This window comes from Puma concolor, chromosome B3 (assembly GCF_028749965.1).
Source record: "Puma concolor isolate L17-30 chromosome B3, mPumCon1.1.hap2, whole genome shotgun sequence".
Classification (NCBI taxonomy): Eukaryota; Metazoa; Chordata; class Mammalia; order Carnivora; family Felidae; genus Puma; species Puma concolor.
In genome coordinates, this window is record NC_141672.1 from 46230748 (window position 1) to 46246139 (window position 15392).

The 15392-nt window shown below is 36.8% G+C and overlaps 1 protein-coding gene across 2 annotated transcripts in view; it reads left to right on the forward strand.

Moving 5' to 3' along the window:
* Positions 1-15392, forward strand: part of WDHD1 (WD repeat and HMG-box DNA binding protein 1) — a 66875-nt gene that overhangs the window by 44256 nt on the left and 7227 nt on the right. For both annotated transcript variants that reach the window (XM_025919629.2, XM_086709698.1), the window contains 8 exons: positions 3022-3136; positions 3799-3930; positions 9359-9576; positions 9674-9792; positions 9979-10035; positions 12256-12299; positions 12912-13079; positions 14533-14663. In XM_025919629.2, coding sequence (XP_025775414.1) covers positions 3022-3136; positions 3799-3930; positions 9359-9576; positions 9674-9792; positions 9979-10035; positions 12256-12299; positions 12912-13079; positions 14533-14663 — 984 coding nt within the window. The remainder of the gene's footprint in view (positions 1-3021; positions 3137-3798; positions 3931-9358; positions 9577-9673; positions 9793-9978; positions 10036-12255; positions 12300-12911; positions 13080-14532; positions 14664-15392) is intronic.

The window sequence follows — 15392 nt, forward strand, 5'->3', positions numbered from 1 at the left end:
TAATTAAAAGAATTAAAAACATGTCATTTGAATCAGTACAAAACACCTGCCTTTAATTATGAATATGAGTAATTACTAATCTGTAGAAATATCACTCCTACCTCTAGCAAATTTTTTAGCAAAAATTGTCTTTATTGTTTCCACTGAAGATTTTTTTTTTCCATGATCACTACTGGTTAACGTATAACTGAGAGGTTACTAATTTTGTGTGGTACTGTCTTATTTGCTCTCTATAAACATCTTTTTTTTTTCTTTTTAAAAGTTCTTAAGAGTTATTTGGCATGCTTAAAGACAAAAATTTTTTTTTGTTTTGTTCATTTAACAAGCATTTGTTATAGTACTGACTATATGTGCTATATTACACAAAGGTAAATAAGGTCAGTAGCCAGGAAGTGTTGGCTAGTAAAATCATTATCAACTCCTGAGTAAACGCTCAAAACAAGTTGTGAACAAAGTCTCCTCCATGCAACCGAGAACACAAAGCAAAACTCATTGCTGAGGGGAAGCTTAGTCTGGATATTGGCCCAAGCGTCTCCAGTTTGATATGTTTTCAACTCTTTCTTTAACACGAGAACAAGTTTTATGGTTTATTTGAAAAAGAATTAAAGTGATTTTGTCTTAGTAAACTGTAGTTTATTTTTTCACATCTTCTCCAGATGGTTTAGCCACATAGTTTCCAGGAAGCTCATTCATTGTAGGCAAAAACCACCAAATTAGCAGTCAAATGAGTTTGTTTTTCCTCTTCATCCATGAAAGGGACACTTAATGGATAACAGGTCTTTTTACTTCAAGTCTAAAAGGATAAGAAATGTGAATTAGTACTCTGCTTTGATATAAATGTGGCTTTAAAAAACTATTAATAAAATCCTAGGTTTTTATAGTGATAATTGCTTACTATGACTAAATCAGTAAAGTATTTGAGCTATAAAATGTTTTTACACAAGACAGTATGTCTTTTTACAGAAAAAATAATGTTAAAGCATTAAGATTACTCCCAATGTTCTTTCTGGTTTTGTTAATATATGTATATGTGTATGTAATTGGACTTGTCCTTTTCTGAATGCATATGCCCTTTTTCATCTTGCATGACTAATAAACCACTGGCTTTTGTGAATGACAGAATTGCCACAAGAGATTTTTCAAACTGTAGGTATTCACACTGCCACCTCCTATTGTGTGGTGAAAACCACTGATTTATATGAACTCATAAAAGGAGAGGAAGAAGAAGAAATGGGATTGTATGTTCAAAATATTGGGGGGGGGGCACCTGGGTGGCTCAGTCGGGTGAGCGTACGACTTTGGCTCAGGTCATGATCTCACAGTTCACAAGTTTAATCGGGCTCTGTGCTGACTGAGCCTAGAGCTTGCTTCAAATTCTGTGTCTCCCTCTCTCTCTGTTCCTCCCCAGCTCATGCTCTGTCTCTCTATTTCTCAAAAATAAATAAAAACTTAAAAAAAATAAAAAACAAAATAAAATAAACAAAAATACTGGAACTCTAAAAACATGTTTGTATTTTTATCGTATGGTCACAAAAACAAAAAGGTGTGTTCAAATCTCACTAGGAAGGGGACCTGGGTAGTTTGAAAAAGATTCCTGTGTACTGCCATTATTTAATTTTTAACTACTCTAGTGGGCATTTGATAATACGAGAAGATACTTTTGGAAAAAAAAATTTAAACCTACATAGTATTTCCCTTTAAGAAAGGCATGACTTTAAGCCATGACTAAAAGGCTGTACTATAAATTAAGTGGGTGGTTATTAGTAAGCACTGGACATTGTACTGTATTTTAAAGTGACTATAAAAATTAGAAAGTTTGCCTAAGGTACTTACAGTGTGTAGGTATGGTTTTCCAGTGGTTTCCTTATAAATAACTTGGAATACATAAGTTAAAAGAGTATTCTATGTGCATATATCATTCTGTGATTAATGAATGCTTTTTAATTAATAAATTCCATTAGTATTAATGCTGAGGGGCATCTTTAAATACTTTACATGTCCTAGTCAGAAAAGGTTTAGACAGTGTTCTTGCCCACTAAGCTATTTATTACCATGTAAGGCAACCTTTGATTTAGCAGAGCAGGTATATATTATAACCTTTTAAATGATACTGGACTTTCTGCTTCACTCTCACCAATATCTAGTAATAGACACTCATCTGTATTGGACATTTCACCATCTTTTTCTCTTGTTTGACACTTTTTACCAGCAGTAAAAAGACTGACAAAAGTGAATATGCTTCATCAGTATCTTATCTTGGGTGATCTGTTTTATAATGTGAATCCCATGACAGCTATTTATGGCACAGCTTCTGTATTTTAAAAGTGGGCAGTTTGCTAAGGAAAAGCTGATGAGAACCTATTTCACTTTCTTTTTTTTTTAAGGTTCATTCACTTATTTTGAGAGAGAGAGAGTGAGGCAGGGGCAGAGAGAGAAGGAGAGAATCCCAAGCAGGCTTCACACTGTCAGTGCAAAGCCCAGTGTGGGGCTCAAACTCACAAACTGCAAGATCATGACCTGAGCCAGAATCAAGAGTTGGATGCTTAACCCACTGAATCACCCCGGTGCCCCAGGCCTGTTTCACTTTAAGTGATAGTTTAATAAAGCTGATATAAAGAGGGATTTTTGAAATGCATAGGGAGGGATTAATTTTTATACCTAATCAGGTGTGAAGTACTTTACTTTTTAAGTTTTTTTATTTTGAGAAAGAGAGAACAAGTGTGGGGGGAGAAGGAGAGAATGCCAGCTTCGTGCTGTCAGCGCGGAGCTGGATGCGGGGCTCGAACTCCCAAACTGCGAGATGATGACCTGAGCCAAAACCAGTGGTTGGACACTTAACCAACTGAGCCACTTTTAAAAAATTAAAGTACTTTTTTTTAAAAAAAGAGTAATTTATTGTTTATTATTAAGCTAGCTATTGGAATAATATTCCAAGTTACTGACTTTTGGAAAATTTATATTTTAACAGTTTTTATGATGTTGGAGGAAATTTTTGTGGTGAGACTTTTTCTTTACTGACAGGTGCATTCCTTGTAAAGGTTCTCGGTTTCCTCCCACCCTTCCACGCCCTGCTGTAGCTATATTATCCTTTAAGCTTCCTTATTGTCAGACTGCAACAGAGAAAGGACAAATGGAGGTATGTGGAAATCTTGCCTTGACACTCTGAATTTGATAATACATTGCTTATGATGTAGGCATTTAAAAATTACCCTGATGACCATTGTTGACTACTCATTACTTTATAATTAAATAATTAGTTGTAGCAGGGAGGGAGGACTGCTTATTACCACCAGGGTAACTGATTGCCATCACTACTTCCAGGGATTTTGTCTATGAGATAAATGAGTATGATCATCAGGGCCTCACTAGGGCAAGGCATTCACTGTCAGAGTTGAGCTGAGTGCCTAAGAGAGTGGGCCTCCATAAATTTTGTGTCTTAGGCACCAGGCTTGCCCCACTATGGTCCTAGCCTTGTGCCATCAAGTCATTTGAAACCTTGCAATTAGTTTCTCTAACCAAGAAGCAAATCGGTCTCTTAAAAAATAGTTTAACAAGTTCTCTGAGCATTAACTATGATAGCTAAGAAACTGTTTAAAATACTATATTCCCTTTTTTTTTTAAGGATAGAAGATAAAGTCAAACTTTGGTATCACATTAAAATTTGAATTATAAAATAAACTATAGAAAGAATATTTCAAAAAATATTTTATTCAGAAACTGTTATCTTAAGATAAATATTTAACACTTGCCTGGTATTAAGCTGATAGTTTTCTCTAAGCAGTTTTTTCCCTTTTGTAGGAACAATTTTGGCGTTCCGTTATATTTCACAATCACCTTGATTATTTAGCTAAAAATGGTTATGAATATGAAGAAAGTAGTAAAAATCAAGCAATAAAAGAACAACAGGAATTATTAATGAAAATGCTTGCGGTGAGTAAAATAAATATACTGGAAAAATTAAAGTTACACTTTTCTATAGATTGTGTTTCCTAAAAGTATGTGAGTTAGCACCAAGTTCCACAACCTCAAAATCTTTTTTTTTTAATTAAAAAAAAATCTGAAATTAGATATAATTAACAGTGTTATATTAGTTTCAGGTTATAGTACAATGATTCAACAGTTCTCTACTCAGTTCTGTTTCCCAGTTGATAATTGCAGTTAAAATATTTAAAACATTACCTTGTAACTAAGATCATAAGCAGATAAGCGTGCTTTTAATCCCCTTCACCTATTTCACCCTTCTCCCTTCTCACAGCCCCTCTGGTAACCATCAGTTTGTTCTCTACAGTTAAGAGTCTGTTCGTTTGTTTGTTTGTTTTAATGTTTATTTTTAAAAGAGAACACATGCATGTGTATGGGGGTGGGGAGAGGCAGAGAAAGAGGGAGAGAGAGAATCCCAAGCAGGCTCTGCATTGTCAGCAGTGAGCCTGATGTGGAGGTCTAACTCAAAAACTGTGAGATCATGACCTGAGCAAAAGTCAGGTGCTTAACCGACTGTGAACCACCCACATGCCCCAAAAGTGTGTTTGTCTCTTTTTCCTGTTTGTTTCTTTTTTTTTTTTTTTTTTAATGTTTATTTATTTTTGAGAGAGAGCAAGCAGGGGAAGGGCCGAGAGATAGGGAGATAGAGGATCTGAAGCAGGTTGTGTGCTGACAGCAGAGAGCCCAACACAGGGCTCGAACTCACCAACTGCGAGATCATGACCTGAGCTGAAGTCGGATGCTTAACCAACTGAGCCACCCATGCACCCCTGTTTGTTTTGTTTCTTAAATTCTACATATGAGTGAAATCATATGGTATTTGTCTTTCTCTGACTGACTTATTTCACTTAGCGTTATACTCTCTAGATCCATCCATGTTATTGCAAATGATAAGATTTCATTCTTTCTTATGGCTAATACTCCATTGTGTATATATATTCCACATGTTCATCCATTCATCTATGGATGGACACTTGGGTTACTTCCATAATTTGGCTATTATAAATAATGCAGTAGTAAACATAAGGGTGCATATGTCTTTTAGAATTAGTGCTTTTGGGGGACAACTGGGTGGCTCACTCAGTTAAGCATATGGCTTCTGATTTCAGCTCAGGTCATGATCTCATGATTCATGGGATCGAGCCCTGCATTGGGTTCTGTGCTGACAGTGCAGAGCCTGGTGGGGATTCTCTCTCTCTATCTGCCCCACCCATCCTCAAAATTAAAAAAAAGAAAATTTCTATAGAATTATTGCTTTTTTATTCTTTGGGTAAATACCCAATAGTGGAATTACTGGATTATATGGCAATTCTGTTTTTAATTTTTTGAGGAACCTTCATACTATTTTCCACAGTGGCTGCACCAGTTTGCATTCCCACCAACAGGGCACAACCTCCAATTCTTAAGTTGCATCCAGTAGTGTTTTTCTTCCTTGAAAGTTCTGTTTCCAAGTTGATACTGCAGTTAACATATTTGAAACATTACCTATAGCTAAGATCATAGGCAGAAATAAACTGTTCTGGTGCTATCTCCCTTTTTGCTTTTGGTCACTTGTCTATGTTTTCACAGGCACTCCAGGTATTCTGATGTTTAATAAAATTTGTGAACTGGCTATAGCTCCTACAACAAAATAAAGTTTGAGTGTGGGCTTTTAGACCTCCAGGGCTGAGTAATCTTAAGAACTTTGTTTGATGAGGCTTATAGATATGCTTGCCTTTTGTCATCTCTTAAGCAATCGTGTGATGAAAGTTTGTCTATAGCCAGTAACCAGGTTTCATGCCCTGGATATTTTAAGTCTATTTATCTCTAGAGATAAATATACATATATTTGATATATAAATATAGTTAAAATATAAAGTGCATATGTTTCGTGTCCTCACTTGAGGTTGGTTTATGGTGAGGAGTATAACCTAATTTCTTTGTTCATTTTGCACAAAGGACAGTTCATTTCATTCTTTGTTCATTTTGCCCCTTAAGGACAGTGATCACGTCTTCTTTACCACTGTATGCTGGGTGCTTATATGGTGTGTAATACATAATAGACTTCAGTATTTCTTGAGAGAGTAAATGGTCCATACTTTTCATTTCAAAGTTGAGGAAAAAAGATTCTGAGGGAAAAGTGGTATCTAAGACCACAGAGCTAATTATAACTCCAGTTTCCAAGAGGTGGTATTCACTACTGTCACCACTATGCAACACTGCCTTGAGTTTAGTATTAAAGAAATGTAGTTTATTGTAAAGTAAGTTTTGTTTCTTTTATAAAATGTCATTTGTAGGGGCACCCGAGTGTTTCAGTCGGTTAAGTGTCCAATTTCGGCTCAGGTCATGATCTCATGGTTTGTGAGTTCGAGCCCCGCATTGGGCTCTGTGCTGACAGCTCAGAGCCTGGAGCCTGCTTCAGATTCTGTGTCTCCCTCTGTCTGCCCCTCCACCGCTTGCACTCTGTCTCTCTCATTGTCTCAAAAATAAACATTAAAAAAAAAAAAAAGTTAAAATGTCATTTGTGTAACTAGTAACCTTTTCTCTTTGTACAACATATGTAAGAAAATATGTTTGGTTTATTTACCATTTATCATTAGAGGAGCTTTTCCTCTGGGACAGTGTTGTTAGTAGGGTATCAGTAGCTTGAGGACTGGTCAGTTCTTTAGCATTCCTGTCCCCCTGGCAAATGCCTGAAGTTTAACCTTGTTACTCTGAGAACCATACTACTTCTTTTCATTTCCAAACACCCTCTGAGGCAGAGTACTACCCTGATTAAGAGGTATTGTTTATACAATAGTGATAGTAGAAAACTTGAAAAGGACATGCAGGTGACTATCTAAAGCTTCTGTGCTGATCCATCAGATGTGGGATGTCTGAGTAACAAAATAATCCTTCTACTCTATGAATTATGAGACCCTTAGTCTTTGAAGTACTAATTTTCCTTACATTGTACTTGAGTTGCCTCACTTTGAGTTGTCAGAATGCATACCAAAAGGAAAATAATCAATGGCACAAAAACAGACACTCAGATCAATGGAATAGAATAGAGAACCCAGCAATGGACCCAGAAATGTTTGTTGGTATGGCCAACTGATATTTGACAAAGCAGGAAAGAATATCCAATGGAACAAAGACAGTCTCTTCAGCAAGGTAAAATTGGACAGCGACATGCAGAAAAACGAACCTGGACCACTTTCTTACACCATACACAAAAATAAACTCAAAATGGATTAAAGACCTAAACGTAAGACAGAAAGCCATCGAAATCCTAGAGGAGAAAGCAGGCAAAGACCTCTTTGGCCTTGGCCGCAGCAACTTCTTACTCAATATGTCTCCTGAGGCAAGGGTAACCAAAGCAAAAATGAACTATTGTGACCTCATCAAAATAAAAACCTTCTCCAAAACAAAGGAAACAATCAGCAAAACTAAAAGGCAACTGACGGAATGGGACAAGATACTTGCAAACAACATATCAGGTAAAGGGTTAGTATCCAAAATCTATAGAGAACTTACGAAACTCAACACCCAAAAAATAAATAACCCAGTGAAGAAAGGGTATATAACTGGCAAATAACCCAGTGAAGAAAGAAATAACCCAGGGCAAAAGACATGAATAGACACTTCTCCAAAGAAGACATCCAGATGGCTAACCGACACATGAAAAAGTGTTCAGCATCAGGGAAATACAAATCAAAACTACAATGAGATACCACGTTTCAGAATGGCTAACATTAACAACTCCAGCAACAACAGATGTTGGCGACGATGCAGAGAAAGAGGATCTCTTTTGCACTGCTGGTGGGAATGCAAACTGGTGCAGCCACTATGGAAAACAGTATGGAGGTTCCTCAAAAAAGTAAAAATAGAACTACCTTCTGACCCAGCATTTGCAGTGCTAGGTATTTATCCAAGGGATACAGGTGTGCTGTTTCAAAGGGACACATGCACCCCCATGTTTATAGCAGCACTATCTGCAATGGCCAAAGTATGGAAAGAGCCCAAATGTCCATTGACGGATGAATGGATAAAGAAGATGTAGTATATATATACAATAGAGTATTACTCGGCAATAAAAAAGAATGAAATCTTGCCATTTGCAACTACATGGATAGAACTAGAGGGTATTATGCTAAGGGAAATAAGTCAGAGAAAGACAAAAATCTTATGACTTCACTCATATGAGGACTTTAAGATACAAAACAGATGAACATAAGGGAAGGGAAGCAAAAATAATATAAAAACAGGGAGGAGGACCAAACATAAGAGACTCTTTTTTTTTTTTTTTTTTTTTTTTTAATGTTTGTTTATTTTTGACAGAGAGACAGACAGAGCATGAGTGGGGAGGGGCAGAGAGAGAGAGAGGGAGACACAGAATCCAAAGCAGGTTCCAGGCTGTGAGCTGTCAGGACAGAGCCTGATGCAGGGCTTGAACTCACAGACTGCGAGATCATGACCTGAGCTGAAGTCGGACACTCAACCGACTGAGCCACCCAGGCGCCCCAAACATAAGAGACTCTTAAATATGGAGAACAAACAGAGGTTGCTGGAGGGGTTGTGGGAGGGGGGATGGGCTAAACAGGTAAGGGACGTTAAGGAATCTACTCCTGAAATCATTGTTGTACCATATGCTAACTAACTTGGATGTAAATTAAAAAATAAACAAAAAATGAAACTAAAAAAAAAATAAACTTAAAAAAAAAGTAATCAAGTGTTTTCAAAGATATTTAATGAATGCCCTTTGTTTTTTATTGAAATTTTTATTAAAATACAGCAAGAAAAAGGAAGTTGTTTATTTGTAAGTTGTATAACTATTTCTGGTAATTGGAAATCATAGACAATCACACTTAAAAAAAATGAGTGGATAAATCTACTCCTCCCGCCTCCCTCCTCCCCCCCCCCCCCCCCGATTCACTTGTAGTATTTGTGTGCCAGTTCTGGGAAAAATAATAACTAATTAATCATTTATAATTTATTCCTTCTTTGAATTTGCTACCCTATTTGATGAGGGCAGGATGAGGGTGGGTGGGCAGCAAAATGAGTTTAAGAAAACCACATTTGAATTTTAAAGGAAAATCTTACTTCCTTTGTAATTAATAGCTTGAAATCACATGCCTTATTTCATTGAATCTAAGCTACTAGTGATTGTAAAATGCACCATTATTTTATTTATATAAGCCAAAAAAATGCTGCAAACTCTGACCCACCATAAATTGTAAGATGCTTCCTACTTTCAGAGATGCTAAACTGAGTAAAAACTATGCATCTTAGAATCAGTGAGATACATTATCTAGAAAACCAGTATTTTCTCAGATACTAGTAGTATCATTCTCTTATTTTTAAAAGTTTTGCTTGATGTGATTTTTTTTTTTTTTTTTTTTTTTCCATTTTGGGTTAGCTTTCTTGTAAACTGGAGCGGGAATTTCGTTGTGTGGAACTTGCTGATTTAATGACTCAAAATGCTGTGAATTTAGCCATTAAATATGCTTCTCGTTCCCGGAGATTAATATTGGCCCAAAGACTTAGTGAACTGGCTGTGGAAAAGGCAGCAGAATTGGCAGCAACCCAGGTGGAAGAAGAAGAAGAGGAAGATTTCAGAAAAGGGCTGAATGCTGGGTAAGAAATAATCAGTTGTTTAAATTATTCTTTACTATTCTGAAAATTTAATTGGTCTTTGCATAGCTCTTAATTGAATAATATTATTGTCTTTTAGTTACAGTAATACTGCTACAGAGTGGAGCCAGCTAAGGCTCAGAAACCAAGTTGAAGAAGATGAAGAGGATACTGGAGAAGCTGATGATAAAGAAGAAAAACCAGAAATACATAAGTATGGTAAGATACATTTTTAAAGCAGTTTAAAGATGAGAAATGCAATATTTTGTGGCTTTCCTCATTTTGCTTGGCTGAGGAAAACTGAATACCTGTACTGTGTCAAGACACCTTTGCTGATTGTTGATTATAGAGAGGAACTTTATCTCCCCATTTACACTGCATTGTTTTATCTTAATTATTTTATAGGACAGAATCCATTTTCCAAAAATGCAAACTCCTCTGATGTGCCAGCTGTGAAGTCAGGTAAGAAATATTTGTGATTTTGTAATATCAGGAAAATTGTTCAAGTAGTCTTTTAAAGTGATATATGTACTTAAACCACCCCACACACATACTCTGCCATCCTAAGTTTGTTTTTATCAGAAATTTTGTTTGCGAAGCTGGTCATTTTACAAATATTTATTAAATGCCTATTATGTTTGACTAGGTGGGAGATACCAAAAGTCAAATAGACATGCATGGTTGATTCCTGCATAAATCTTATATAGTACCAACTGACTTTTTTTTTTTTTAAGTTTATTTATTTATTTTGGAGAGAGAGAGAGAGAGACAGAAAATCCCAGGCAGGTTCTATGCTGTTAGCACAGAGAGAGAGAGAATCCCAGGTAGGTTCTGTGCTGTTAGCACAGAGCCAGACATGGGGTTCGAATCCATGAGCCATAAGATCATAACTTGAGCCAAAATCAAGAGTCAGACACTTAAAACCGACTGAGCCACCCAGGCACTCCCCAACTTTTTAAACCATGTACATAAATTACTTTGATTTTTAAAATTTACCTGTAAAAACATGTACAGAGGAGTATATAATAGTTTGCTTTAATCTAGTCAGTGGTGATAGATAGGTGGGGACCCCAAGGGAGGCCTCATGAAATGTTTAAAGCAGAGACCTGCAGGATGATTAAGAGTCAGCTAGGCAAAAGTGGGTGAGAGCAGAAGCAGAGGAAAAGTGTATGACTTAAGGAACAGCATGTGCTAAGATTGTAAGAGTGGTGTGAAGAGCACAGACAGAAAGTGGTGCTGAGTGGTTTGGGAGTGATGGACAAGAGCTAAATAGTGCAGATCCATGTAGGCCACAGTAAAGATTTTTGATCTTTATTCTAAGGTCTCTGGGAGGCTGTTGTAGGCTTTAAGCAGGCATAGCACGGCACACTGGCAGAGGAGGAATACAAATAAGGAGACTACTGAGGAATTCCAAAAGTGACGTTGAATAGTGGCTTGGATAGGGTGGTGGTGACCAATGAAAGAATGAGAAGAATTGAAGAGGTGTTTCTGAAAAAGATGTAGAGAGTATGGAAGTTTAGGGTGTAAAGAAAGACTCCGTTTCCAGCTTGAATACATGAGTGAATGGTGGAACCACTTACTGAGTCAGAAAACACTAGGGAAATGCAGATTTTGATAAGATGATGATGAATTACTATTGGATATTTTGGTTAGGAGCTTAGAAAAGTAGTCTGGGAGGGAGATGTAAAGTGAAAATTACTGGCATAACCATAGCAATTTAAACCCTGGGCATAGATGAGGATATAAAGTGAGAAGAAAAGTGAGTTTAGGCCTAGGGAATCCCCAACATTTTTTTTTTTTTTTTGAGAGTCAAATGAGAGTTTATTTGAGATTAAAGAATTGCAGTTAGGGAAGGGAATCCCCAACATTTAAACATTAGGCCCAGGAGGTTAAGGAGGAGGAACCATCAAAAGAGAATGAGATCAAAGAGGAACGAGGTGGGAATGGGGAATCTCAGAAGTCAAGGGAAGAAGACAGTGTCAAGAAGAAAAGAACACTTAGCTATGTAGAATGCTTTTGAGGGGGTCAAATAAGATGATGACTGAAAACTATCCACCAGATTTGGCCAAATGGAGTTTATTGAGTCCTTAGCAAGAACAAATTCTATAGGGTAGTAGGGCTGGAAGCCATATAATTGTGGATGTTGGAATGTAGGGGCAGTGAGGAACTGGGAATAACCATGTAGACAACTCTTGAGAATTTGACTGTATAGACGAGGGAGAAATAAATGGTGGCTAGAGGTGATGTGAAATTGAGAGGGTTTGTTTTTGTTTGTTAGGAAACTTGAGTAGTCAATGAAGAGTGAAAAGTCCAAAGATGGAATAGCTGTTGATAAGACAAGTTTCTTGACAAAGCAGGAGTGGATAGGATCTAGAGCACAAGTAGATGAATTATTAACCTTAGCTAAAATAAGGCACCATTCTTCCATGGTAACAGGAGAAAAGGATAGATCTATACAGGTTTATATATTTCATAGTGAGAAGTTGGGATACTTTCCATTTAATAGCTTTTACTTTTATTTTGTCTTGGAAAATAGATAGGAGGTCATATAGAGTTGTTAATTCTAAAGTTGCAAAGCACATTTGTTTTTATATAATACAGATTAAAATGACCTATTATTACAGAAGTCAGAAGTCTTCTATGTTTTACCACTATTAAGTGAGGGTTTCTTTCTTATGAAAGGTGCAGTTATCTCTAGCAACCAAGGACGAGTAAACCCCTTCAAGGTAAACTCTTTCCAGTGATACTTAACATGTTTTTAAGTACATTTTAATACAGAGAAATATTTCCAAACCACCAGATGACCCTCCTAAGACTTGGAAACATTAAAGATTGAAACAGATCTTTGTGAAAACAGTTGAAAGCAGCACTAGTTCATGCTTGGGCTAAGACTTATCTTCTGAATACCTATGGTTTTGAACGATAGTCCCTGTTTTTCTTAGGGATGTGTTATATTTAATATGTGTGTCAGTCTTAATATGGATTATACAAAATGTATTCAATTCCAAATGTGACACAATATAGACTTAAAAGACACTTAAATATACATTTTTTTTAATGTTTGTTTATTTTTGAGAGAGAGGGAGAAAGAGCGCATGAGTTGGGGAGGGGCAGAGAGAGAGGACAGAGTACCTGAAGCGGGCTCTGTGCTGACACTAGGGAGTCCAACATGGGACTTGACCCATGAGCCATGAGATCATGACCTAAGCCAAAGTTGGACACTCAACCAACTGAGCTACCCAGGCGCCCCTAGACTTAACAGAAATTTAGAGGAAAAATGAATCTCTTGGAGTTTTTCTTCTTTAAACATAAAATGCTAATAGTAGTTTGCTCTTTAGGTATCAGCCAATTCCAAAGAGCCAGCCATTTCAGTGAATTCAGCACGTTCTACTAATATTTTAGACAATATGAACAAATCATCCAAGAAATCTGCACTCAGTCGAGCTACAAATAATGAAAAGTCTCCAGTTATAAAGCCTCTAGTTCCAAAGCCAAAGTCTAAGCAGGTACTATTTCAACTACCCACATCAGCAACAAGTAGCACATGATCTGTTTGTCTTGCTTTAGTTTTTGTTCACTCTTTCAGGTATGGGGAAGGAGGCTCCAGTTGTTTATCATTGATTGCCTAGGGAGGGTAGTGGTTCTCAAATCTGATTTTGCTTCAGAATCACTTTTTAAAATATATACAGTAAAACCTTGGTTTGTAAGCATAATTTGTTCTGCAAACATGCTTGTAATCCAAAGTACTTGTATATGAAAGCGAATTTCCCCCATAAGAAATAATGGAAACTCCAATGATTCATTCCACAACCCAAAAACATTCACATAAAAATGATTACAGTACTGTAATACAAAATAATAAATAAAATACAAAGTATAAAGAAAAATAAATTAACCTGCACTTACCTTTGAAAACCTTCATGGCTGGTGTGAGGGAGACGAGTAGAGGGTTATTGTGTAGGACGGCTATCACTATCATTAATGGAATCACTGCTATCTGTTGGCTCAGTGGAATCTCTTTCTTCATGGGGGCCATTGTATACGTTTGCACAATGTTGACTACCATACAGTATTAATAAAGTTTTGTCATACACTGTATTTAATGTAACTATCAATAAGGCAGTAGGGGAAAGGGTCTATATCTGCAGGCAGCCTGCCTAGAATGAAACAAAGCATTCCTAAGCTTACTCTTGTATGGAAAAGCGGAGGACTGTCCACAGGTGTTTGAAGTGACAAAAAATAAACTAGGGCCAGTTGTGGGCACCTTCCTATGTTCTGAAAAATCACTGATTTCTGCCAAACACTGCAGCCTGAGACTGAGCATCTGAGCACGCGAGATGATCACACACAATCTTGCAGCCAGTGAGAGAGAGAAAAACATTGGCTCAGTTGTGATCATGGTGTAACATACTACTTGTATTGCAAGACATTGCTTATTTATCAAGTTAAAATTTGTTAGAAATGTGTGCTAATTCTGTGAAACATTTGGAGAACAAGTTACTCACAATCCAAGGTTTTACTGTGTACACTCAGGCCCCAAAGACTCAGGCATCTGTCTGGCTTTTAAAAAAATTTCCCAGATGATTCTGACGCATATCTTTTTTTTAATGATGATGCCGGCCCCAATCTTTCCTTCTTCCGTATTCTGATTTTGCCTTCTAGATTTCATCCCAGATTTGGTATTTCACCTCACATTTGTCATTAGTATAATAGATCTTTTATCTTTTCCATTTTATATAATTTTATTCATTTAGAAAACATGGAATTTGAAGTAATAGTTTTTTTGGGTTTTATGTCTATAGGCATGTTTATATTCAACTGAGAACTTCAGGACTTCACATGTTGGTATAAGAATACTAAATAATTATAAATATTTTTCCATATTTTTCAAAACTTGATTGTAGTGTATAAAATTGTACTAGATTTTTGTTGCAGTATTCATTATGTTTGTTTTTACAGGCATCTGCAGCATCCTATTTCCAGAAAAGAACTTCCCAAGCTGATAAGAATGAGGATGCGAATGAAGAAAATCCTAAAAATTCATCATCTGAAACCCCAGCTCCATGTCCTCAAAACACTGAAAGTCAAAGGTTAGTACATAGATAAATTTATTATTCTCAAGATTCAGTATTCCAATAAAAGACATACAGAAACAGCAATACAAAATTATGCAACTGTCTTGTTCACTGTTACAAATAATACATTGGCACTGGTGGTGGACATTCTGAACACATAACTTTCTTTTTAATATTTATTTATTTTGAGAGAGAGCATGGGAAGGGCAGAGAGAGGGAGGGAGGGAGAATACTTTTTTTTTTAATTTTTTAAAATATTTATTTATTTTTGGGAGAGAGAGAGAGAGCATGCAAGAGAACAGGGGAGGGACAGAGAGAGAAAGGGAGACACAGAATCCAGAGCAGGCTCCAGGTTCTGAGCTCTCAGCACAGAGCCCGATGCAGGGCTTGAACTCAGAAAGTGTGAAATCATGATCTGAGCTGAAATCTGATGCTTAACCAACTGAGCCACCCAGGTGCCCTGAGGGAGGGAGAATCTTAAGCGGGCTTCTTGCCCAGCACAGAGCCCAACACGGGGCTCAATCTCATAACCATGAGATCATGACTTGAACTGAGATCAAGAGTTGGATGCTTAACTGACTGAGGCACCCAGGCATCCCTGAATACATAACTTTAAGGAGGCCATAAATATTGGTTAATGTCTACTTAATACTTGGGTATGCTCTGATAAGTTATATATGTGTTTTAAATTGTACTATGTTTTACGGGGCGCCTGGGTGGCTCAGTCAGTTGGGTGTTCTGCTT